This window comes from Diaporthe citri (assembly GCF_014595645.1).
Source record: "Diaporthe citri strain NFHF-8-4 chromosome Unknown scaffold_3, whole genome shotgun sequence".
In the NCBI taxonomy this organism is placed as follows: Eukaryota; Fungi; Ascomycota; class Sordariomycetes; order Diaporthales; family Diaporthaceae; genus Diaporthe; species Diaporthe citri.
In genome coordinates this window covers 487,783-508,845 of record NW_025064848.1, presented here as the reverse complement: position 1 = coordinate 508,845, position 21,063 = coordinate 487,783, and the positions used below count along the sequence as shown (strand labels likewise).

At 54.9% G+C, this 21,063-nt stretch overlaps 11 protein-coding genes across 11 annotated transcripts; 7 read left to right on the top strand and 4 right to left on the bottom strand.

Moving 5' to 3' along the window:
- Nucleotides 1-520: 520 nt before the first annotated feature.
- On the bottom strand, nucleotides 521-774 carry INS49_007738 (uncharacterized protein; the record flags this gene model as incomplete). The annotated part of the gene is made up of 2 exons (XM_043168486.1): nucleotides 521-605; nucleotides 644-774. The coding sequence occupies 2 exons, from the start codon at nucleotides 772-774 to the stop codon at nucleotides 521-523; spliced, it is 216 nt and encodes a 71-aa protein (XP_043026166.1).
- Nucleotides 775-1,843: 1,069 nt separating this feature from the next.
- INS49_007737 (uncharacterized protein) lies at nucleotides 1,844-2,443 on the bottom strand (the record flags this gene model as incomplete). The annotated part of the gene is made up of 1 exon (XM_043168485.1): nucleotides 1,844-2,443. One exon carries the CDS (start codon nucleotides 2,441-2,443, stop codon nucleotides 1,844-1,846), a length of 600 nt encoding a protein of 199 aa, XP_043026165.1.
- A 754-nt stretch (nucleotides 2,444-3,197) lies between these two features.
- INS49_007736 (uncharacterized protein) lies at nucleotides 3,198-3,617 on the top strand (the record flags this gene model as incomplete). The annotated part of the gene is made up of 2 exons (XM_043168484.1): nucleotides 3,198-3,259; nucleotides 3,326-3,617. The coding sequence occupies 2 exons, from the start codon at nucleotides 3,198-3,200 to the stop codon at nucleotides 3,615-3,617; spliced, it is 354 nt and encodes a 117-aa protein (XP_043026164.1).
- A 2,668-nt stretch (nucleotides 3,618-6,285) lies between these two features.
- INS49_007735 (uncharacterized protein) lies at nucleotides 6,286-9,430 on the top strand (the record flags this gene model as incomplete). The annotated part of the gene is made up of 11 exons (XM_043168483.1): nucleotides 6,286-6,304; nucleotides 6,368-6,501; nucleotides 7,187-7,440; nucleotides 7,497-7,648; nucleotides 7,724-7,800; nucleotides 8,136-8,359; nucleotides 8,427-8,579; nucleotides 8,638-8,710; nucleotides 8,797-8,863; nucleotides 9,065-9,234; nucleotides 9,305-9,430. The coding sequence occupies 11 exons, from the start codon at nucleotides 6,286-6,288 to the stop codon at nucleotides 9,428-9,430; spliced, it is 1,449 nt and encodes a 482-aa protein (XP_043026163.1).
- A 33-nt stretch (nucleotides 9,431-9,463) lies between these two features.
- INS49_007734 (uncharacterized protein) lies at nucleotides 9,464-10,745 on the top strand (the record flags this gene model as incomplete). Its single annotated transcript, XM_043168482.1, has 4 exons — nucleotides 9,464-9,482; nucleotides 9,557-9,965; nucleotides 10,036-10,200; nucleotides 10,271-10,745. 4 exons carry the CDS (start codon nucleotides 9,464-9,466, stop codon nucleotides 10,743-10,745), a joined length of 1,068 nt encoding a protein of 355 aa, XP_043026162.1.
- A 520-nt stretch (nucleotides 10,746-11,265) lies between these two features.
- Nucleotides 11,266-11,610, top strand: INS49_007733 (uncharacterized protein; the record flags this gene model as incomplete). The annotated part of the gene is made up of 2 exons (XM_043168481.1): nucleotides 11,266-11,487; nucleotides 11,539-11,610. 2 exons carry the CDS (start codon nucleotides 11,266-11,268, stop codon nucleotides 11,608-11,610), a joined length of 294 nt encoding a protein of 97 aa, XP_043026161.1.
- A 502-nt stretch (nucleotides 11,611-12,112) lies between these two features.
- INS49_007732 (uncharacterized protein) lies at nucleotides 12,113-13,136 on the top strand (the record flags this gene model as incomplete). The annotated part of the gene is made up of 4 exons (XM_043168480.1): nucleotides 12,113-12,376; nucleotides 12,561-12,629; nucleotides 12,734-12,855; nucleotides 12,896-13,136. 4 exons carry the CDS (start codon nucleotides 12,113-12,115, stop codon nucleotides 13,134-13,136), a joined length of 696 nt encoding a protein of 231 aa, XP_043026160.1.
- Nucleotides 13,137-14,355: 1,219 nt separating this feature from the next.
- On the top strand, nucleotides 14,356-15,071 carry INS49_007731 (uncharacterized protein; the record flags this gene model as incomplete). Its single annotated transcript, XM_043168479.1, has 2 exons — nucleotides 14,356-14,436; nucleotides 14,508-15,071. 2 exons carry the CDS (start codon nucleotides 14,356-14,358, stop codon nucleotides 15,069-15,071), a joined length of 645 nt encoding a protein of 214 aa, XP_043026159.1.
- Nucleotides 15,072-15,961: 890 nt separating this feature from the next.
- INS49_007730 (uncharacterized protein) lies at nucleotides 15,962-16,357 on the top strand (the record flags this gene model as incomplete). Its single annotated transcript, XM_043168478.1, has 1 exon — nucleotides 15,962-16,357. One exon carries the CDS (start codon nucleotides 15,962-15,964, stop codon nucleotides 16,355-16,357), a length of 396 nt encoding a protein of 131 aa, XP_043026158.1.
- A 634-nt stretch (nucleotides 16,358-16,991) lies between these two features.
- Nucleotides 16,992-19,264, bottom strand: INS49_007729 (uncharacterized protein; the record flags this gene model as incomplete). Its single annotated transcript, XM_043168477.1, has 4 exons — nucleotides 16,992-17,138; nucleotides 17,217-17,243; nucleotides 18,974-19,117; nucleotides 19,193-19,264. The coding sequence occupies 4 exons, from the start codon at nucleotides 19,262-19,264 to the stop codon at nucleotides 16,992-16,994; spliced, it is 390 nt and encodes a 129-aa protein (XP_043026157.1).
- Nucleotides 19,265-20,225: 961 nt separating this feature from the next.
- On the bottom strand, nucleotides 20,226-20,560 carry INS49_007728 (uncharacterized protein; the record flags this gene model as incomplete). Its single annotated transcript, XM_043168476.1, has 2 exons — nucleotides 20,226-20,436; nucleotides 20,520-20,560. The coding sequence occupies 2 exons, from the start codon at nucleotides 20,558-20,560 to the stop codon at nucleotides 20,226-20,228; spliced, it is 252 nt and encodes an 83-aa protein (XP_043026156.1).
- Between the last annotated feature and the right edge of the window lie 503 nt (nucleotides 20,561-21,063).

Below are 21,063 nucleotides of genomic sequence, written 5' to 3'. Positions count from 1 at the left end.
CATTTGCAGCTGACGGATTTCATCAACGCACCTACTTCAGGCCTGTTGGATGTATCTTCCGTTCTTCTAAAGTCGGGGTCTTTGGCGTCGGGTCGCCATTCCGGTTGCGCATAATGTTCTCTTCTCTCCTCTTGCTTTTATCCTCCTCATGCTTGTATCCTCCCCTTGCTTGTATCCTCCTCTTCCGTGTGTCCTCCTCTTGCTTGTATCCTCCTCTTGCTTAGATCCTCCTCTTGCTCGTGTCCCCCTAATTCCAGAGGTCTCTTCCCGCCCAGTCTTCATGCCCCAATCGTCCCATTATCACCGCGGTATAGGTTTGGCCTGTCGCTCTTCTCGATGGCAGTTCGGCTCCTCGATAGGAATGGCTCGCTATATTGTATGAGAGCTTGAATTGAGAGAGAAGCCTAGACATTGTGGTTAGCACAAATATACAGAAACATATGCCTTTCGCCAATGTCTGCGGCCGCATGCACAGTCAAACTGGCTCCATGCGCGTCAAGCATGCATTGGCGAGCCACGCCTAGGACGGGCTGTAGCCATCTTCGCGCTTCGCTTGGCAGTTCGTCCCGGTGGCTTGCTCGCAGTATCGAGAAGTCTGTAACCACCTGTTGAACGTGCAGATCGATGAGATCATCCCGCTCACCATGGGAACATGACGTGGTCCCGTGCCAGAAACGTTGTGCCCATCCTGAAGTGTATCGCGGAGCTTGATACAGCGAGCTTCTCGGCCAATTTCCTGGACAGGTCGATGAACAGCGCGGTGTCAGCTGCCATCTCGAGTAGAATAGTCTCGTCGGACGAGCCTTTTCCATTTTTTTGCCCAGGCAGAGCCCGATTCATTTCGCATTTCGGTGCGCAAATAGTGGACCGAGACTCAGGTCGGCGGCAACTGTGCTTCAACAACGGTAGACGTGATGCCTCAATCGTATTTCTGACTGAATGGGGCCCCGACGAGTCTGCTTTGCGTGGCATTGCACAAGAGGCATTGCACAACGGACCTGGATCGATATCAGCTTCTCCCACCCAGCTTCGGCCGATATATTTTTGACTTACCGGAACTCGGGACTGAAATGGATTGGCAATCTGGATTTGTGTCGTAAGTGATGCGTGGGTAGGCACGCATGTATTACTTTTGCATGGAAGTGGCTGCCGGACCGCGTTCAGAGACTTGATGTTGACCTGAATTGAGCCATGGTGGGCCGGCCGGCAAGGCTACGATAACGCGACTAACAAGGCTACTGCCAATAACCCCGCCGACGACGATAAGAGAACTAGCGCCGATAAGGCTGAGGGGTGGAATCACGACACCTGCTCAAACTCCATTCGTCCTTGTGCAACCAGTTTTCTATGATTTCATGCATGTTCAATTGATGTGATGATCTAATGCATGCTTTTGTTAGCATGGAAAGGCGTGCTCTTTGATCCTCATTTCGATCACCATCCATGACGACTTGGTTGATCACGACTGAGCATCAATGTGCAGCTATTAGCATTTGATCGGTTGCCAAGTCCTCTAAGGTATCTACTATACTACGGTTGCCGAAGGCTCTTGCATATACAGGTTGCCCTGCCGGCCAATTGTTCCGCATTACATTCCCTCCGAGTTGTTGACACCTCTTGCCATTGGCCTCGAACATGCGTGCATTTCAGTGACTGCGCCGGTTCTGGGGAGATGTGACGGACAACATTCGTAGGGAGTTTGGAGTTGATGATGCCAATTTTCCGGGGTAAAACTGGGCTCTAAAGTCTCTTTTACTGCATGTTAGCCTGTGTCGACGACGAAAAAGGGAGATCAGACCAGGATCACTTTACCTTGGTGACAACTTCGAAAGACAACGATTGTCTACTCCTCAACGGAGTCGATCACGGTGTCCTCGAGCTTTGAAAGCTTCTCAGCCGCCTTCTGGATCTTCTTCCAGCTCTTGACGATGTTCTCCGTCTCTCGCTCCTGTTGCTTCTGCCGCTCAATGGCCTCTTCCGCCTCCTTCTCCTTGGCACCGGAGAAAGGATCGTACTTGGCGTACTCGGCCTCCTTCTCATCTCGCTTCCTCTTCTTGTTCTCGGTCTTTTCCTGCTCTCTCTTCTCCTTCTTCTCCGTCTTGATAGCAGCTCGCTCCACCTTGGCATCATTGACGTACTTCTCGATGACAGGGTCGACGGGAAGCTTCTCGTCGGCATCGCCTACGCCCTCAATGTAGAGGGCGCAGGACTCATTCTTGCACTCGATGCCGAGCTTCTTCATGTCGGTCATGGAGGAGTAAACGAACGCCTCAGAATTGGAGAGCATCTTGTGGAGAGCGAGCTCGGTCGAGCAACCAGGGCACATCACCCGCGGTCGGGGAGGGGTCTTGGGGGGCGAGCTAGACTTGGACTTCTTGCGACCGCCAGAGGCCTGAGCAGTGGCAGCGGTCTTGCCAGATCCAGTATTCTTGCGAGGGGCCATTTCGAGTTTGTTTTGATTTTCTTCGAGTCGATGTACTTCTGAGCACGATGGAATATTCCCTCTGACAGTGAGGGTATAGAAGGTGGCTTGTGTTAGGTACAAGGTAGATTCGTGGCATTGGAGACTGCGGATTGACTGCGATGCTTGGTCGTATGAGGCTGACTTCACTTAGGTGGACCTGACATCAAGTAAACATTGGAGCACGGCCCGATTCATAGCACAAACGACAATTCACGTCACCCGTAGGGCTAGCCCCTGGAATGCTGTTATCTACAGTCTGATATTCATTGAGACAACAAACGGTTTATTCAAAGACCTTGGAACACAATCCGGACCCGAAGCACACACGGAGGTGCCTGAATATGACTAGACAAAGTATATCGTTTGCATTACCTACAGTCCGGGCTTGCTACGAGTGATCCTCTAGGAGTGATTGTTGGGACACAACCCGGACATCAATTCTACATTGTTGCTATTGTATCTTGTCGCCAATGGCCCTGAACCCCTCTCCATCATTCACAACAGTGAAGATGCCACGTCACATTGGAACATCAAGGCTTGCAGTCTCTAATACAAATCGTTGCCAATCACAACACAAGTTTCTTCTCTCCCCTCTTCCATCGCCAAGCGTGTTCTGACACTCAGCAAATCCAGGGTATCAGAAGACTGTATCGCCAAGACCTCGACACACAAGAAACAAGCATCATCAGCTATGTGCCCCCAGCATTTGATAAGACTAGATCAGAACGCCAGGATGGGACATAAATACAAGAAACCAGCAAAGCCCTCCGTCGCCAATGGTGGCAGACATCGCTGGTAAGACTGGTCCATGCCAGGACAACCCCGCTGCGGCCACACATGCTAATCTGTCACTTCACACAGTCCTCAATGCCGCAGGACCCCCACAGCCTCCTGCTTTGGCCACCATCTCTTCATTTGCAAGAAACATCCCCGGCAATGCTACACCAGGATCAACCCTTGTCAGCTGTGCGAGGGAGAAGAACGGCGCCAAGCCGAAGCCGAAAAGATGAAGGCAGCCCAGGCCAAGGCTCTTGAAGAACAGCAGAAGGCACAACAGAAGGAGGTGGCCCGGCAGAAGTTCAATCGGAAGAGCAGGTGGACAGATACGCAGAAGGCCGGAAGAATGACGGCCATGCGTGCCAAGTCCGGCTGAGCGTCGGAACATTCTGAGAAGACCGCTCCCTTGGAAAGGAATGATCTACACAAACATCCCCCTCAGCAATGATCAATTGCGTGATATGAACAACAGGGAGAGCTCAGGAGCTAAATCTTAGTGATATCGGGTACTACTGAGCCACTGCCAATGCGTGATATCCTCCACAAATGTAACTCTTCGATGCCCTGCCCTCATTTGAACTCCTAGAGCAATCAGAACGGCTGTCTTCCAACCCCGTTTTCTACCCCGTAGCATCAAGTTTGACATTTGTGGAATTAATCGCTGGCATCCGCTACATTCCTTCGGGTTCCAGGGCAGTACACACTGTTGGAAACACCCGGTCTGCTGAGGAAATTCATCCAGTTTCCGGCGAATCAGATCACGGCACTAGCCCCTGTCTGAGTTGACTGGCCGAGCTTCTGTTTTTCATCACAATTTGCATCCTTTTATTGCAACACGTTCCGTTAGCGACCTTCGTTTTCAACCTTCCCCGAACCTCACTCTTGCTCACAGGAGCTTCTGGATGGTTAGTTGCGCAAGTATCCTCTCCCGTCTTCCTACATCATTGACCTCAACCGACGCCTCGTTTCTGCCCAAGCCACAGCATCAGAAGGAACTGCTGGCTTCTTCGAAACGAAGTTGTTTACTCTTCGCGGCTTGGTTCTCTGCTCCTCTGGTCTTCCTTCCAGGCCAATCAAGATCTCTGCAGTTGCTGCATCAACAGGCAAGTCAAGAATCTTCCTTCTTTCTATCCGTCTCCGTCATCTTCGAACTGTCCATTCTTCCTCAACACGACCGCCCTCCATTCTTCTTCTTCCAACCATCTGCTAGCCGATACCACCCCTTCCTTCGCTTCAGAGCACGAGAACGTCAGTCAGGTATCATCGTGGATGCATCATCAGCCCGCTCTGCACCATGTTCTGCCCCCGTCATAGCCCCCTCGTCGTCGCGGTTCTCGATCTCGAGCTCTTTTTCGAGTCTACTTCACTTTGAAACACGTGCTCTCGCACCCAAACATCCTCCTCGGATACTTCCAGGTAGTGAATGAGTATCCCACCACTCGTTAGTGCTTCGGAGTATCCCCAAACAGACGAATACTCAGCGCCAGAAAGGCGTTTTCCGCGACCGCGAGTGCGACAATCTAACGATCATAGAAATTACTTCAAGTTCTCGGACAGCTACTGTCTAGATGGACAGTTTCTTCCCGTTCACACGCTGCCGGTCGACATGCTCCCGGTGGATGTTTCGTGGTAAGTCTATGACATCTTTCATCGTTACTTGCTGGGCTCCAAGCAAACAACAGCTTACCTGAGACCGCTGCTCGCCACAGCGTAACTCGTCTGCTGATCATCTTCACAAAGCGCGGTGGCTGTGCCACCGACGGCATACCTGTGGCTGCTCTCGAGTAGTAGTCTCGAAGGCTTTTCTGGAACACCTGTTCAAATCGCAAGATTTGTAAGTTCCATTACAGCCCTGACCCTCCTAGACCGCGTCATCACTCAAAAGCAACAGCCTCCCATCTTTCCCGCAGCATCTCCCTACCCACAATTTTGAGGCACCGGAAATCTTTTCTTCTTCGCTATCTGCCCAGCTATCTTTCCCACCATTTCCCCCACCGTCCTTTCCAGCGGTCATTTCGTTTTTTGCCAAATCATCCCCAGCCTCTGTCCAAGACACTCCACTGCCAGTCCCGGCATCTCCGTATTCGTCCCAGTTCCTCCATGGATTCTATCACCTCTATTGATCTTGTCCCTGACAATTCCATCTGAGCCGCAGGCTCTTCGGAACCCGTCGCTGTGATCACCATCGAAGATCACCCATGTAAGTCCAGCTCTGTTCTTCTGATTTTCATCCGAAGCGTACAATCTGGAAGCCTCCAAAACCCCACCTCCTGTGGCACCACTTCCCATCAGTCTCCTTTCTCTCACGAAACATCCTATTACGATTGCTTCATCACGAGTCACTCGTCACAATCACCCTTGTTACGCCCTCCAGCCTGAGCATCAAACACAAGTCTCCACCCCTCCAACCTACGGACCTAGTGTTGGTAACGTTGGCTAGCCGCCGCTGTCTGGCCCCAGGTATTGTCAGGTTCGGTATCCCATTTCGCTTGCTGCAAGTAGGCGAGACGGGAGTTGCCAGACTGTGATTATACTTGGCACACAGTGGCCCTGCCGTTTCTCGATTCCTTCTGCCCCAGGCATAGCACGGGCTAGGCGTTGCGGCATTCGGCGTCTTCATTGACTGACAAGGGCTCTTCATCGACAGACTGCCAGCAGCATCACTATCGAGGCATCTTGCTAGGTCCATCAGCAGGAGGCACGCCGCGCTGTCGGTACCCTCGGCGGCATCGAGCGCCGGCCCAGGCGCACAGAGGCGCGCCTAGCCTAGGCCAGACTAGCCCTCCAGAGGGGTAAGTAATATCGACCCTTCTAATTCGTTGTCGCTCTTGCGCTCGCAAAGGACTATCCAGACAGCTAATCAACTCTGACATCAGAGGGGTCCGAAGTTCTTTTGGAATCTCAAGATCGCTCCTCCGGGACTACACCAGGAGAGCAAGGGTGTCAAGAAGGGCCGAAGTGATCTCCCCAAGTCGTGAGATCCTTTCCCCGAGACGAGTGGACATCTGGCTCCAAAAGAATCCGGCGCAGGATCCCCAACGGACATGCACCCGCAGTGTCCATGTGTGAGTTGAACATAATACCTCTGTTGCACTGGCCAACGCTGCTGATACTTTGAGCTTCCAGATGAGCATCATTTCCAGACCTTTGGCCAGGGCAAGCTGTCCCCCAGCGCGGGACCCTATGTCGAGCAGTACGGGGAGTGGCTCAGAGGAGCCCCCTCCGGAGGATCGCGCCTCCTCCTCGAACGATCCCTCGTGGTCTCTCAGCTTCCAACTGGCGTAGTTCGGCTGCGATTTTGGACGGCCTGTTTGCACCATCGCCGTCAGTCTCGTCGGCAGAAACCTCTTGTGCTTCTCATGGTTCGTGTCTCTACCTCCAGCATGGTCTGTCGCTTACCAAGGAGCAATCAGACTCCTTGCAGTGGATGCTTCGCCGAGAGTCTCTCAAAGATTTGGAAGTATTCGACGAGACCGAGGTAGCTGAAGTCTATCTCGAGAAGCTGCATCTTCGTGTCCACCCACGCTGATGCCCATAGACCCGTGTACCGCCGCGGTAGAGTCGTGGCGGACAACGTCCGCTCGCCGTTCGAATCCCTGGATTAGAAAATCTGCTGCGCGGTTGTCCAACCATCGCCAGTAGCAGAGACCTTTGAGGCTACAGCGACCGCCCGGCGTGAGAAGATCTAGTGCGACAAGTGGATCCCCGATGGCGCCTGCGCCTTTACCCAGCAACGCCATTCCTGGTCCTGGAGATGACCCCGGAGTCTTCGCCGGTCAGAGGACCGGCTGGTAGTGCGCCGCATTGTCAAAACGGGTGAATGCAGCGTCCCCTGGCGACTGGGGCGGAGGTCGCAGCAGGCGCCGATCGACTCGTCAAGCCAATAAGCTCATCAAGACCCGGCTTGGGCTGGGGCCTGACAGGGACAGAGGTCCCGACCTCTAGGTGATGACCGGCTTGGAGTCAGCGCTTCTGATTGCGGAGGCCTTGACCGGGCAACTCCCCTCGGCATTTGCCCAGTCAGAAAAGCTCACATCTACAGAGATGTCGTTCCCTCAGAACAACAACGGCCTTCCCGGCGGCTCTACTCCCATCAGCGGCGGAGGCATGGGCACGGAGGCGTCCTCAGCCCTCGCTCCTGCCTCGCAGGGTCCCCCCGCTGGACAGAACTCTGCGAACAAGTCTGCCCGCACCATTCGGTAAGTCTCTTCGTTTCTTGACAGTCCAAGGCAGATCCTAACAAAATTATCACCAGGGTGGGGATGGGCGAAACTGAGTCGTGGATGGACGAGCAGTTCATCAAGTCCCTTTACCAGAACCAGACTGGCGACAACGTCAACTTCAAGATCAACCTTGGTGGCTGGAGAGGAGAGCTTCATTCTTGGATGGACGAGCAGTTCATCAAGAGTTGGCGCACGAGTTTTTGACCCCCATCATCCGGAACTTTGGAGGCTTTTCCGAGTCGCACGGTTTCTACAAGAGCAAGCCATTTCCAGGATGACTACGACAAGCCCATCAAGACCGTGCGCCCGAGGCAAACCGGAGGCTTCACCAACATCGTCCACGCCGGCGCCCGGGCGGCTCCCATGAATGCCCAGAGGGGCATGAACTTGAGGACACACTCTGGAGATCTGGCTCCGACATGAAGTAAGTAGAACTGTATTTTCTTGTTTTCTCCTTCCAGTCTGACCACATGTAGATGGGATAACAAGTTGGACTGCGGCGCGGTACGGCAATGCCATCGAGCAGAAGCATCCGCTGGCGATCGACGATCGCTCCGTCAACTCGGGCTCTTTCGGCTTGACCAGCCTCGGTTCGAGTGCCAGCATGGGAAGTGGTCTGAGCACCACCGTCGTTTCCTCCAACTGGTGTACTGGCCCTGGCCATTTCGAAGATATCCATCACCGGATGTGCCGGACTCAGAGGTGCCAAGGCCCTGATGGCCACGTCAGAGGACGAAATTTGTGGTATACAAGACCGTAGCCGCGAGTTGCTGGCAAAATCGGTCTTCCTTGCCTACCGGCTTGCTTTTATCACCATATCGAACACAAAAGATGAGGTCCACGGGCAGGAAGACCGACAGCTGAACTACTACCAGACGCTGACTGACATAGTTCAGTCAGTGCTGCGGGTAGATATCAGCCTGTACCAGATTGCGGCCCACCTCTCAGAACGACAAATCTAGCCCAACCAACGACCGCAGGGTCGACGATGAGCCCAACTCCGATGACGACACTCACGATTTGCCTGATGCTGTCGCTGATGCCGGATCCGTGCTAGCTGTCCAGGAGTGGACTCGGAGGAGACCTAAATGGCGCCAAAGGTCACCGAAGCCTGAGTAAGAATTCATGATAAAGCCACGATCCTTTCTTACGACCAGCTGACCCCATTCATAGGAGGACAACGACAAATAGTGCTGCCCGCTCCGGAGGGAGCGAGTTCGTAGCTACCGACGTCAGCCTCCCCTCGGTAACCTTCTACGCCCAGATAGGCGATCCAAACTTGAGGAGGAACACCACAGAGAGATGGATTCTCTCATGATGCCATTCGCCCAGAAGGACCTGGCGGATCATGATGAGCCGACATCATTGCCGCAGCTGGCCATTCTCGATGACCTAGCTTGTACCTTCAAGCAAGTGGCGGTACAGAACCACAGGGTTCTCTTCACCATCGAACAGCCAGAACATATGACACACCACAGCCCTGCCCAGCATCAGCATACCACAATCTGATGCCCGCAGAATTGGACTTCATGACGGAGCTTCGTACCGCCGTACCCAAGTCAGACGACAAGCCATTCTTGCTGAGGTAGTGCCGCCCAAGATGCATTCTATGCGTCCCACGGCGCGGGCGACCCGGGCACGGAGGTGCCGCAGAAGGTCGTCGACAGAATGCGTGCCCTGCGCCCAGAGATGTGCGCCCAGCTCGGCTACGATGCAGATGAGCACTATGCTCAGATGCACCGCGCTGGCTTGGCCAGGTTCCAGATGCTCGTCCTGGATCTGTGGGAGGGCGACCCCACGCTGTCGGAGTATTGGGGCTCACATCAGAGGATGCTGATAGCTCTCCTATCTTCCTCAAGAACTGGTCGGCGAGGACGCATTCTTCGTTTCCGAGATCGACAAGAAGCTGGACCAGGACGCGGCCGTGGCAGATGAGGGGCACGAGAGGCTCATCACCGAGATCTAAGAGTAGACTCGCGTGGCCTGCATCGTGGACACCATGCACTGGAGAGTGCAGAGTGAGTAAACAATTAATGAGTTGGTTGCGTGCGCTCCTAGGGGCAGAGGCCCCCCTGAGGCAAGGCTCCCACAGGGGAGCTCCCTCGGCCTCGCCCAAAAATCGAAGCTGGCGAGGTCGAGGGTCCTGCCTCCACGCCAGGCCCCTCGCCCCTGCACCTTCAACCTCTCACCGACGCGCCACCACCGCTCAATAACAACGAGCAACCAGCGACGATGGATTCTTTTCGCATCAAGCACGTCGTCAACGAGGTTACTGCCAACCTCGAGCAGCACCGGGCCCTGGCCAATTTCGACCACCATGCCCGCAAGACCCGTCGGGAGGTGGCGATCCTCCTTCTCGAGGGCCAGGCGGGCTACGACCGCCTCAGCATCGCGGTCCCCAACTACCAAGACCTGCGTACCAACGCCCAGCGCGCCGAGTGCGCGGTTTTCCACGCCGCGAACCGGTGGAATGCCGATAGGGCACTCTCGGGGGAGGTCGGGTAAGTCTCAGGCACTTGTCCTTGTTGTTTTTCAACGAAGCGAGAGCAGCTCAATTGACGATCTGCACAGGTTCGACATGAGCCCACAGGAGCTCGCGCAGTTCGTTTTCGACATAATGACCGACTACGAGGTCTACTTCAGCGCCCACAGGGGCAGAGTGGCGGCATACGCCAGCCACTACCGAGACGTTGACGCCATCCTTGACGCCAACCCGGATGTCGAGGCTCTAGGAGAGTAAGTAGCCAGCTCCCTCAAACTGGCGACCTCAATTCGATGGCACCAAGACTGACTCTGCCATCCACAGGCCATGGGAGATGACACCGCTCCCACTGGCGAACGGACGGGTTGTCTGCACCCGGTGCGGCCTCTCGATGGCCAACATGGACGTCATGAAAAGCCACCACCAGGCCATCCACCGCCACAACGGCGGCGCGGCGTGCTACGAGTGCACCTGGACCAGAGGGAACCGACCCAGCGACGTGCATGACCACCTCCGCTCGGTCCACGACATCTACCGCGCCGGCCACCCGGAGGCCTTCTCAACCAGCGTCGCCCACATCAGCCGCAAGACGGTGCCGCTGCTCCGGAGGCTGCTGGCCGAGGACCGGGCCACCCTCGCGGCGCTCGGGGGCCTGCCGCCTCCCACGGCCGGGATCCCGGACGGCTGGAACGGTGACAGGCTGGCTCTCGAGATTCGACATCAGAGGGTCCAGATCAAGCAGCAGCCGGGATGGCAGGCGGTGGTTGAACGACAGCGGGCCGACCGCATCGCGCAGTAGGGTGCTTGCGCCCCGAGGAGGTAACCACAAAGGTGGTCCTCGTACAGATCGTCACATGGATGGTTCTCAGAAGATGGTGCTCAGCAAGAAGGTTCCAGAAAGATGGTTCTTAGAAAGAGGGTTCTCAGGAATACGGTTCTCAGAAAAGTGGTGCCAAGACATAACGTTGTCGGATTGGCCTTCTTCCCACATAAAAGATTCCTAGACAGATGGTTCTCACCGAGGTGTTCTTATGCAGGCGTTCTCAAATCGGAAAATTCCCGGTAGTTCATTCAGGCAGAGGTTCCGCCTAAATACAGAGGCGATAATACAAAGCTCATTGATGGAGTGCATGCCAATTAGCCAAAAGTAGCGGTGCATCACAACTTGACGAATCAATCTGGGCGTTCGGACACAATTGACGCCGCCCAAGTATTTAATGCTAGACCAGACTTCCAATGCCGATACAGTTCATATTTGGCTCATTTACGGATCCCCTCAGTGACTGCATTGACGATCCCAGGCCACGCATTCCATCACCATGTTGCTCGTGTCGAAGTCATACACCACGGCCTTCGTCGCCTCCCTCGCCACTCTGGTCTCCTACGCAACAGCGCAGGAGGCGCCGTGCGACGCGTCCACACAAGCCTGCCTCAACGTGATGCAGGCCAATACGTGCTTCGCAGCCTACATCCGGGGCAACAACGTCACCGAAATGCTGCGCTGCGTAAACGTCAACGACCAGACACTTGCTAGGGAGGAGGTCAGTAGCCGCCATGAATACTGGGGCATGTCCTCCACTGACAAACTCCAGCTTTGCGCCTGCTATGGATGCACCGAGACCAGCATTCAAAAATTCGTTATCAATAGCAACATCTGTCAGTGATAGCCCAGAGTCGGGCTAGATTTGGCCGCTTTTTGGCATCATGGATCCAATGTGAGGGGCCAGAGGGTCAGCGCAGGACGGCGGAGGAGGTATCTGGGGGTGACGGAATAGTCATACGTCTCATAGAAATGTAATGCCTGTAGCTAAGCGAGGAATCAAGCGCTCTTTCTTACGGTGACTAATTATTCTCTGTCCTTTGTACGACTCTCCCGCCCGCCAAGCCTTCCGCCTCCGATGGGCCGGGTCGGGGGCCCCTCGTCCCGTACCGAGGTTATGCATCCCGATCAACGCGCCTAGTGAGACGCGTTACCCGGCATGACGACAAGTCCCCACCGAGAGGAATGAGGGCTTCAGTCAAGTGCTGTCCTCCCTTACTTAGTCCACTTCAGCACTGTCGCGGAGGCAATTCGCCAGCACAGAGACGCACGAGACCTCTGACCTACGTGTAAAGTTACTAGCTCCGCATAACATTTTACAGAAACGCGTGCGCACATCAGAAACCATGGCACCGCTCAAGCCGCACTGGACACAGCCGTCCCACCCTCACCTCCTGCAAGTCATCGTCAGTGACAGCGAGGCCGAATTCACCTCCAAGAGCGTCTCCACGGCCACCGCGGCCCCCTTCGGCGTCGTCGCGAAGCTGTCCTTCCCCCCGTGCACCCTGGCCGACGAGCCGGCCTACTCCACGGTCCAGATCGGCCGGAACAGGCACCTCGAGCTCAACAGCGATCTGCTGTATCTCAACCACTCCTGCGAGCCTTCTCTGGTCAGTCTCGCCCCCTTCGAAAGGATTCCGGGGTGAGAGGAAGAGCTTGGCCCGTTCCGAAGGGACGTGTTGGAGAGGGCGGGCAGAGTGACGATGCTAGAAAGAGAGAGAGAGAGAGACAGCTTTGAGAGGAAGTCATATGGTACCACGAGGATTTATTGACGTTCAACGCGCACCTATACAGATCATCGATACGGCCAACATGACCGTCCTGGCTGGGCCCCAGGGCCTAAAGCCCGGCGATGAGCTGACTGTGTGTGCGACCTCGACCCCCTTTTTCCCCTTACCAATCTTTTGTCTTCTGAGGCGGACGGCTCAACTTACCGCGGGGCGCCTCTGCCGTTGAAAAATGTATAGTTCTTCTACCCCTCCACGGAATGGGACATGGCACAGCCCTTCGACTGCTTCTGCGGCTCGGCCGCCTGCCGCGGCAAGATCGCCGGCGCCAAGGACATGGCGCCCGAGCAGCTCGAGGGCCTGTGGCTCAACGGCCACATCCGCGAGCTCAAGGACGAGCAGGCCGGGGCCGGGGGATATGCGGCCCCGGGAAGACGGCCACCGCGGGAGCCTCCTTCCTGCCGACGTCGGCGGGGCGGACGACCCGACCGCCCGAGCGCTTAGGGACGCCCTGGGCCACGCCGAGAAGGTCGTCGAGGCGGCCCGGGCGGCCCTGCTGGGCTACGCCGGCGCGGCTGCGCGCCGCGGCCCTACGTCTCGGGAGCTGGGCGGCGAGATGGGCGGCGACACGGTCGTGGCTTGAAAAGGGGGTCGGGGGAGTGGCGCTGCCGGGGGGTTGGGGGGTGGGCGAGGGACAGTGTCGTGGAGCGTCTGGTCGGCACTCAACTCCGGCTCCAGACGCGGGGACTGACTTGTTTTGTGCTCGGACTGCTTTGTTGATTTGTGCTAATTTGTTGTTGCGTTGCGAATGGATCTCAACATCCATCCAGACACGAGTGATTTATACGGCCAAGTGCCGTGCAGTGGTGCACATCCATAGGTGTAGGTAGCCAGACACTGCAACCGATATTATCCAGTTCAAAAGTATTAGATGCATGCATGTAAGACGGGGAAACCGTTCCATATTTGGGCGGCCAATTGGGCTTCATGTCAACAACACACTGCCTAGAAACAATATGTTGTTACACCGATAGTTGATCTACTATTTCGGATCCGGAAATATGTGATCATACAGTGGTGCTATGTAATCACACCGATGGCTGATTCTGAAATCATTTGTGCGAAACTGAGCACGTCATTGATTGACCCAAGGATACATGGTTCATTACAAGAAGTTGGGACTCTTTACAATCAACACTTGGAATGGCTCTGTTGTATCTATCTGATCACCTGAGATATAAATTGGATGCAAATGAGGTACGGTGCTAGGTGCATGATATTTAATAGTGGGAATGCAGGTCTGCTTCTACCGATCCAGCTCCCCAACGTAGGTAACCGACGAGATAGCAATAGCGCTGGGATTCAATACTTATAGGATCATAACTCCTTTGAAGAGTGCCTCCCAGTACCGTCGGATTATGGGATCCAGGACCCGCATGTGTTCCGCTCCTTCCTCACAAGCCGTCCCCCCCGTTCACCCACAGCTCCTTCTGCTTCAAGCCGTTCAAAAAGCCCTCTAGCCGCTCGGTTCCCGCGAGTGGAATATATGCGACTTGAGAAGGCGTATATACCGCTTGTGGAAACAGGCATGCGACGGTCCTGCCGTCTGTGACTTCACCAGCCTATTGATCAACAAGGCACACTACAACGTCCAAGCCTTCCTATCGGCTCAGAGGGGTCCAACTTCTTCCAAAAGCCAAACCAAGCCTCTGTGAGATCTTTATTCCTTTCAAAAGCCGACGCATACTACCACGACAAAAGCGATCCTTCAACGATCGCAAACGTTATACAGCCTCGATCCATCGCCTTGCACAATACCTCGACGGCCGATTCTGCCATTGCATTTCACCCATCCCAACATCATGGATCCTGAGATTGTAAGGATTCCTTTTGCGGACCCCGACCAGGGCATAGTACTGATCTATCCGACCACCCTACTCCTGGTCGTTTTTCATGTTTCTATAATTCTATGACTATGGTTACAACCACATTGCTAACTGTTCATTTTCATAAGTGGGCGGCTGTGGAGGAGCTACTTGAAACTGGGACAGGGTTGGAGCTTCATTTCTCCAGGGGTGGGCTCCCTCCTGATGTCAAGTGGCTGCGGGACGCCTTAGGCCACTTCATCCTACACGGCGAGAGCGGTGGCCCGCAGGAGAAGCTACGCTCTACCATCGCCGAATTCCGGGAAACTCTGAAGGAGGGAGGTGCCTCGCCTTATGTGGCTTTCAAGAAGGTCGTCAGCACGACTGCCCTTGCACAGGAGATGGACGCACGCCACGCCACCGGAGGCGGGCTCGACTTATACATGTCCAACAAGCTTTCCAACAAGGAGTTCTCTCGTGCCGAGCCCTCCGATGCCTTGAAGGCTGAGGCGATGGAGGCAGCTCGCCGACGCAAGGTGGACGAAATCAAGAAGCTGATGGCGAACAGTAAGAAGGAGGAGACCGGTGGAAGCCCAGCATCCAAGGCCGAGCAGGTCGCCGGTGGAGTTGGCCAGGGACACGAGGGTGAGTTGCAGACGCCTGAGGATGGCGATGAGATGGAGATGGATGGCAACACCAAAGCTGAGACCTAGCTGTGTGTGGGTGATGTTTTTGTTAGCCAGTATGTCAAGCCTGAGCAGTCCGGCTAAGTCGCAAACCAGCAGCGCCTGTCAATATCCACAGCACGAGGGATAGCAAGAGGGATCCAGAGAAAGACCATCGAACATGACTAGGGAGTTAAGAATGACACGCCTACGTCAATTTAGATCAGAATGCAAACCTAGGCCGTTGGCTGTGACTGCAGTACCCTTGGAAACCCTTTGGTCAATTTTCCTGCTGTCACTGCATACTTCGCTAACATGACTTGCATACAAGTGCTCAAGCCACTTCTGACAATCGGTCTCTATGCCTGTCTTGGTGATTCGCATCTCGAAGACCTCTGGTAGGCAGTCTTCGGAGTCACGTAGACTCTCCATATCGAATTTCGTCGTTGGGAGGAGGTTTTGGCAGACAGGGATCTACCAAGGAGCGTGCATCCCAGCACGTGCAACGAGATGCCGAGGTAGCCGAGTGGCCAGCAGATGCATGAGGGCAATCCGAGCCTGGTCATGTAGGAACCAGAGCAGACGCAAATTATCTCGAGGGGCACGAGGGAATTGAGGATGGATGATCTAATAAAGCTAGGAAGGCACTCGTGGCCAAAAAAGCAACAGGAAGGACCACAGCAGTTGAGCTGTTGGTAAGCATTTTCTTGGCATGCCCTTGAGCGGTCCTCCCGCTGCCAAGCCCTAGAGTCCCACTCCAGGGGTCCACGCATCGCCGCCGGGGCCGAGGCACTCGCAAATTTCCCGTCGCACTGCGAGTTAACGAAACATTTCGACGTCTACTCAAGTCTCTCAATGCTTGTCTAACAGACCACCACCACCATCACCACCACCACGAAAATAACAAAGACAAAGCGTCTCCAAATCATCATATCAATATGTCCACTCAAAACCCCAAGCCGGTCAAGGTCACGACCTTCCCCCTCAAGAACCAACCCGGCCGCGTCGTGAGCTACACCCTCCTGGCCGGGCTGATGGCGCTCGTCTCGCGGCGCGCCTTCATCGCCCCGGGCTCCATCCTGTACAACACCCTCATCAAGACCCCCGAGGCAGCCCCGACGGCGGTCAAGGTCCAGGACTGGGCGTTTATGCTCGTGGTCGGCGCACACTCTATCGAGGCGCCGCTCTTCGCCGCGACCAAGCTGAGGAAGCACGGCGTGCCGTTCTTCAGCGTGCTGTGGTGGAAGTGGGTGCTGGCTTGCTTCGTTGGGGGCGTCTCTGCATGGAAGCACTTCGCGCTGACTGTTGCCGCGGCCGAGGGGAAGAGGGCGTAGTGCCTCTTCCGGGATGGCATGGTTTGCCAGAGATGGAGCAGGCGGGCTCAGGAGCGACGCCTGGGTTGAGGGTTGGCGGATGGGATGTTACAGGGCCTTGTCACCAGTCAGCACTGGAGATAAAGCTGTCCGGGACCCGTTGAGAGTGGAGTTATTCTTGTGGCGGTGGCGGCCGATGGACTCGGGCAAGGGTTACCGAGGCAATATACAAGCGAAGATTCCTATGATAATTGATGATTTTCAGCTCGTACTTCTGAGCCCTGACAAGCTGATATCAGCCTGGGAGAATGAACTCAGCTTGAGACGCTGGGAAGTAGAAATAAGGGGTTGCATTCCGATTTGGTGCACTGGTCTGTATAATGGGCTGACATAAAGACTCATGTATGAAGGAGGAATTTCCTGTTTTAAAAAGGGCTTCCATGAAATCCCTGAAAAGGGGACATGTTTAATTCACGTGGTGCAAAACCTGAGGGCCTTGGCGTTTTCCAACTGGACTGGGCCGTCACCGCATGAGGATATCACTCTTCTGGTCCCGCCATGAATCATGAATGCTCATACTCAGCAAGGGTATATTTCAAGTTATGGTGGATGTATTCACACAACTTGAGGTGAGCTGGGGCAATATTAGAGTTAGCTACAACTTGGTGGCCGTCTTGCCGTCCTCGTATCTCGCGAGGAAGTCCTTGGTCGAGCACTCGTTGAAGCGCCCCCCCCTCCCCCAACCGGCTTGGCCGTCCGTCGCGATGATTTCCTGCTTCATCCGCCACTCCAGCATGTCCACCTACACAGTCTTGGCCATCAGCATGTGGTATACGTACACCGTCTTGCTCTGGCAGAAGCGCACGCAACACCCCAGTACCTGCTTGATGTGGTCGTCCAAAGCGCCCTGTTTCCGGTTGTCAGGGGGGAGTCTACGAACAGGGCTCGCGCCCCATTTTCCGGCTCGTGGGAATAGAATCCGCCCCCTCTCCCCAAACTAGCTAGGATGTCAACGCAAACCAGTGGTCGATGACTCCTGTCCATGGCACCGTCACTTCCTGGATGTGAGGCCACGTCCGTCTGGAGCCGCCTCTGGGGTTGAAGTCGGCCACCACCGCAACTACCCTTCTCTGGACACCCACCCACCGAGTTCCATTCGTACCGAAAAGGACATTCCGAGGAGCCTGCCGGATGCACAGCTGTTTTCTTACGGCATGTAGCTCTCCGTTCTCGACTCGTCGCAATCATCGTTAATCCATCCCTGTCTAGTCTTTCTGTGCCTCTTGATATGCACATTTGACGACACTCCGGCTCGGAGCCACTCATAAGGGGATCATCGTCCTCCGACCACCAGAAATGATGCAGCCAGACACGGGCCGCTGTGCTCGCCAGACTGGGCAAGCAGTGCAAGCAACAGTTTCGGGTTGAATGCAACTGGAGTCGAGAGAGAGAAAGTGGCGGGGGAAGATCGCCTAGAACAAAGCGACAGCGCCGATGACGCCGACAAAGAGGTCGCCCATGGAAGCCGCTCGAACGGGCGCACCGCCGCTGGCGGCCGGAGCAGAGGTGCCCGGGCTTGAGGCTGGGGTGGTGCCCGAAGCCCCGGGCCAGTGTCTTGGGGAGCGAGCCCCCGGCCCGCACGCCCCGGAGTTCTGACGCGGATATTCTTCCCCGGCGACATGAGAGCGCCATCATAGTCGGTGGCTGCCGCCCGGCACTCGCCACCAGAAAAGGATGAGCTCGGCTCTTCTGAGAGAATACATGGTGGTGTCCACATTCCCTCTTCAGTGGCGGTCGTTCTGACGTGCGGCTGTTAGGCGTTGAGCGCGGAGGCGATAGACGTGGTGACTATCTGTGTCCCAACTAATCTCTCTATCACCGGCCTCGACAGAGTTGCCGCCACCCTCAATGATGATAATCTCGACAGGCAAGCGCCCAATGCTCCAGGGGCGATCATAGAGGTTGAAAAGGTCGCTGTCTACCCAGCATCGGACTGGGCAGCGTCGCCGTCACATTTCGTGGAGATGATCTCCACAGCAGACAATTGCGGAGCCCACAATCGATCGTAGAGGTTGAAGAAGTAACCTCTCACTCTCGAATGTTTGTTTTGGAACACCGGCTCTCGCGCCGCAGTTGGTCATCATAGTCGGTTCAAATATGCTCTGGTAGCTTCTTCTCCAGGGCTGGCGCCACCGCGGACCAAGTTTCGTCTATGGTCTGTGTACCCATCATGATACTCGATTGTCGTGTTGGTATTTCTTGTCAAATCTATGGTCGAGAAGAGTGAGGCGCTGAAGATGGAACGCCAGAGGAATCGCAGGTGAGAGCCACGTCGGTGGAGAATGGATGTTTGTCGGGGAATTTGCGTCCGTCATGACAGGTCAATCTCCAGTCAGGTTCGAAATCCCGACAAGAGGATCCGCTCTGTTTCTTTGAAACCCATACAGCTGGATTCTCATTTAGTCGCCGCCATGTTCTTAATCTTGGCGCTCGTGGTCTATCGTTGAGGAGTGGCTCTCGGATCTATGCGGTCTGATAGTTGGACTAGTTAGCAAAAGCTGCACGATCTTGATGCAACAAACGAATGGTGGATGAGAACCTACCGGTGTTGGTGCCATTATAGTCAGAAACACTGACATATTCCAAATCTCCTGCAGAAGTACCACGACTTCCGGGGTCTTGGCGGTTCCAGTCCTTGCGTCGCGGCTGGCGCAACAATGAGCACGTCTGGTTGTGGCCGGCCAGTCTCACGCGGTCAATCTCGATGGCAATCTTCTCCCACTGCGTAGAAAAGTCAGATCATTGGCCTCTCGAGTTTGAACAGTGATAGAATTACGTTGAAGGGAAGGAACTCACGATGTACTCAACCTTGCCGACGGTGACCTGGGGCCCAGTCTGCATCACCACGAGACCAGCCACCCCAGCCATGTTCACGATAACTTTGTTGATATCGGAACGAAGCGAGTTCGTCCTCCCAAGACTATTTCTCTGATATTGTTTCAGAAGAACCTTCGGAGCTGATTGCTTCTCCATTCCGATCGTCAGGACACCTCAGATCGTGGATGGGATGCACAAGGGTGCAAGTTTTGGATGTGTAAAGGATTGAGTTGGGAGGTGGGTGCAGAGGCTTGGACATTAGCACCTCAGCCTCGGCACCGCATCGCACCATTCCTCGCGTGGTAACATCGTGGAGGCTGGTTCCTGGGTCACCAGTGGCATCTTGCGCAGCGCCCGGTCTGGCGCAGGTCGCGATGGGCAGGCCTGTCAGACCAGCTTTTGCGCTGAGTTAGACGGCATACTTACATGCAACTGGCGACCAATTGACGTACATACTTACGGAATACCAATATTGTATCAAACTCGATACCGAGAATGACGTTCTCCGCTGCTGAATAATTCTGAACTCGTGGCTAAGAACAGTATCAAGAAGTGACCGGGCTGACGGCTCAGAAGGCGCCAGATCAGCTGTAGTCTCAATCAGCCAATTTTGTCTGTACGAGGAACGGGACCCATACTGTCATGACTCTGCTGCTTCAAGTGTCTTCGAGATGGCGCATCGAGGATTGCTCGTGTACTAACCTCGTTGGAACAAGTCTTCCAATAGCCTCTGGTGCAACTTAGAGTATGAAGCGGGTCATTTCTTGTTGCTTGAACACTTCTTTGCGAAACCATCCTGCGAGTCGAGGATCAGTCTGTTCCTTTTAGCTGCAACTTGCTCGACGACTCTAGCTTCCAGCAGTGTGCCGTAAAGGTCGTCTTGTCTTTGGACCTGTGGGTTTGACACTGTCTGGATGAAGACGAGGACACGGAGACGGAGCTATTGACCGTAGAACGCACTGAAGATGTCGTGACGATTTTATCGTTGGTGTAGAAAACAGTGGTGCTGCGGTTACTGACCGAGGTGGAAGTCGGCCGAAATTGGCGGCGTGCTTGGAATGAAGGTGTCGGGCTTGCAGAAAAGGATGTGCTCGCCGACTTTAAACTTGCGTTTCCGGATGACAACATTCCAGCCACCTGACACGGTGACTATCATCATCCGCTTGAAGAACAGCTTGCAAGGACGACGAATCTCGGTGATCTCTCTCAGGGTCATCAGATCACTGGAAGATGAAATAGTTAGTACTCAGTGATGTCCCACCGCAGAAGAGCTGTGTATAATGTGGTTATTCGAGAGGTTTCGCACCTACTTTCGGTTCGGCTGATGGCAATGACACATTGAAACATCGGATAAAAACTATTATCAGCCACCTTCAGTGTCTTAGGGCGCCACCGTGGCATCCTAAGGGGGCACAGTGCCTGTGGCCGTCTTTAACTAGCTGGTGCTGTCTTCTCCGGATCAAAGAGCCAGAGGCAGAGCAGACGTTTCGCTGAAGTACTCTTCGACGGAGTGAAAGATCTTGTACTTTGCGCGGAGATTCGAGATTGATGGTGAGCAAAAGCAGGTGTGCTGTTCGAAGTTATGCGGATGCCAGTGGGCTGGAGGTACTCGACCGGGGCCGTTCGGATCGACTCGACGGAGCTCGCAAGCAGATGAAGATGGCGTTCCATGGACCGCTGTCCACCTGGATGGGACATGTGTTTCTGGCTATGGACTAGCAGGAAGTCGTTCACTGTTAGCTCGATCTTCCTCGCACCCAGAGCCTTCAGTACTGTTGGTGCTGAGGTCGACAGGGACTATTGGTGCTGGCCGACATACTTCATCTCTAAAATCCCAACCATGCTGTGGG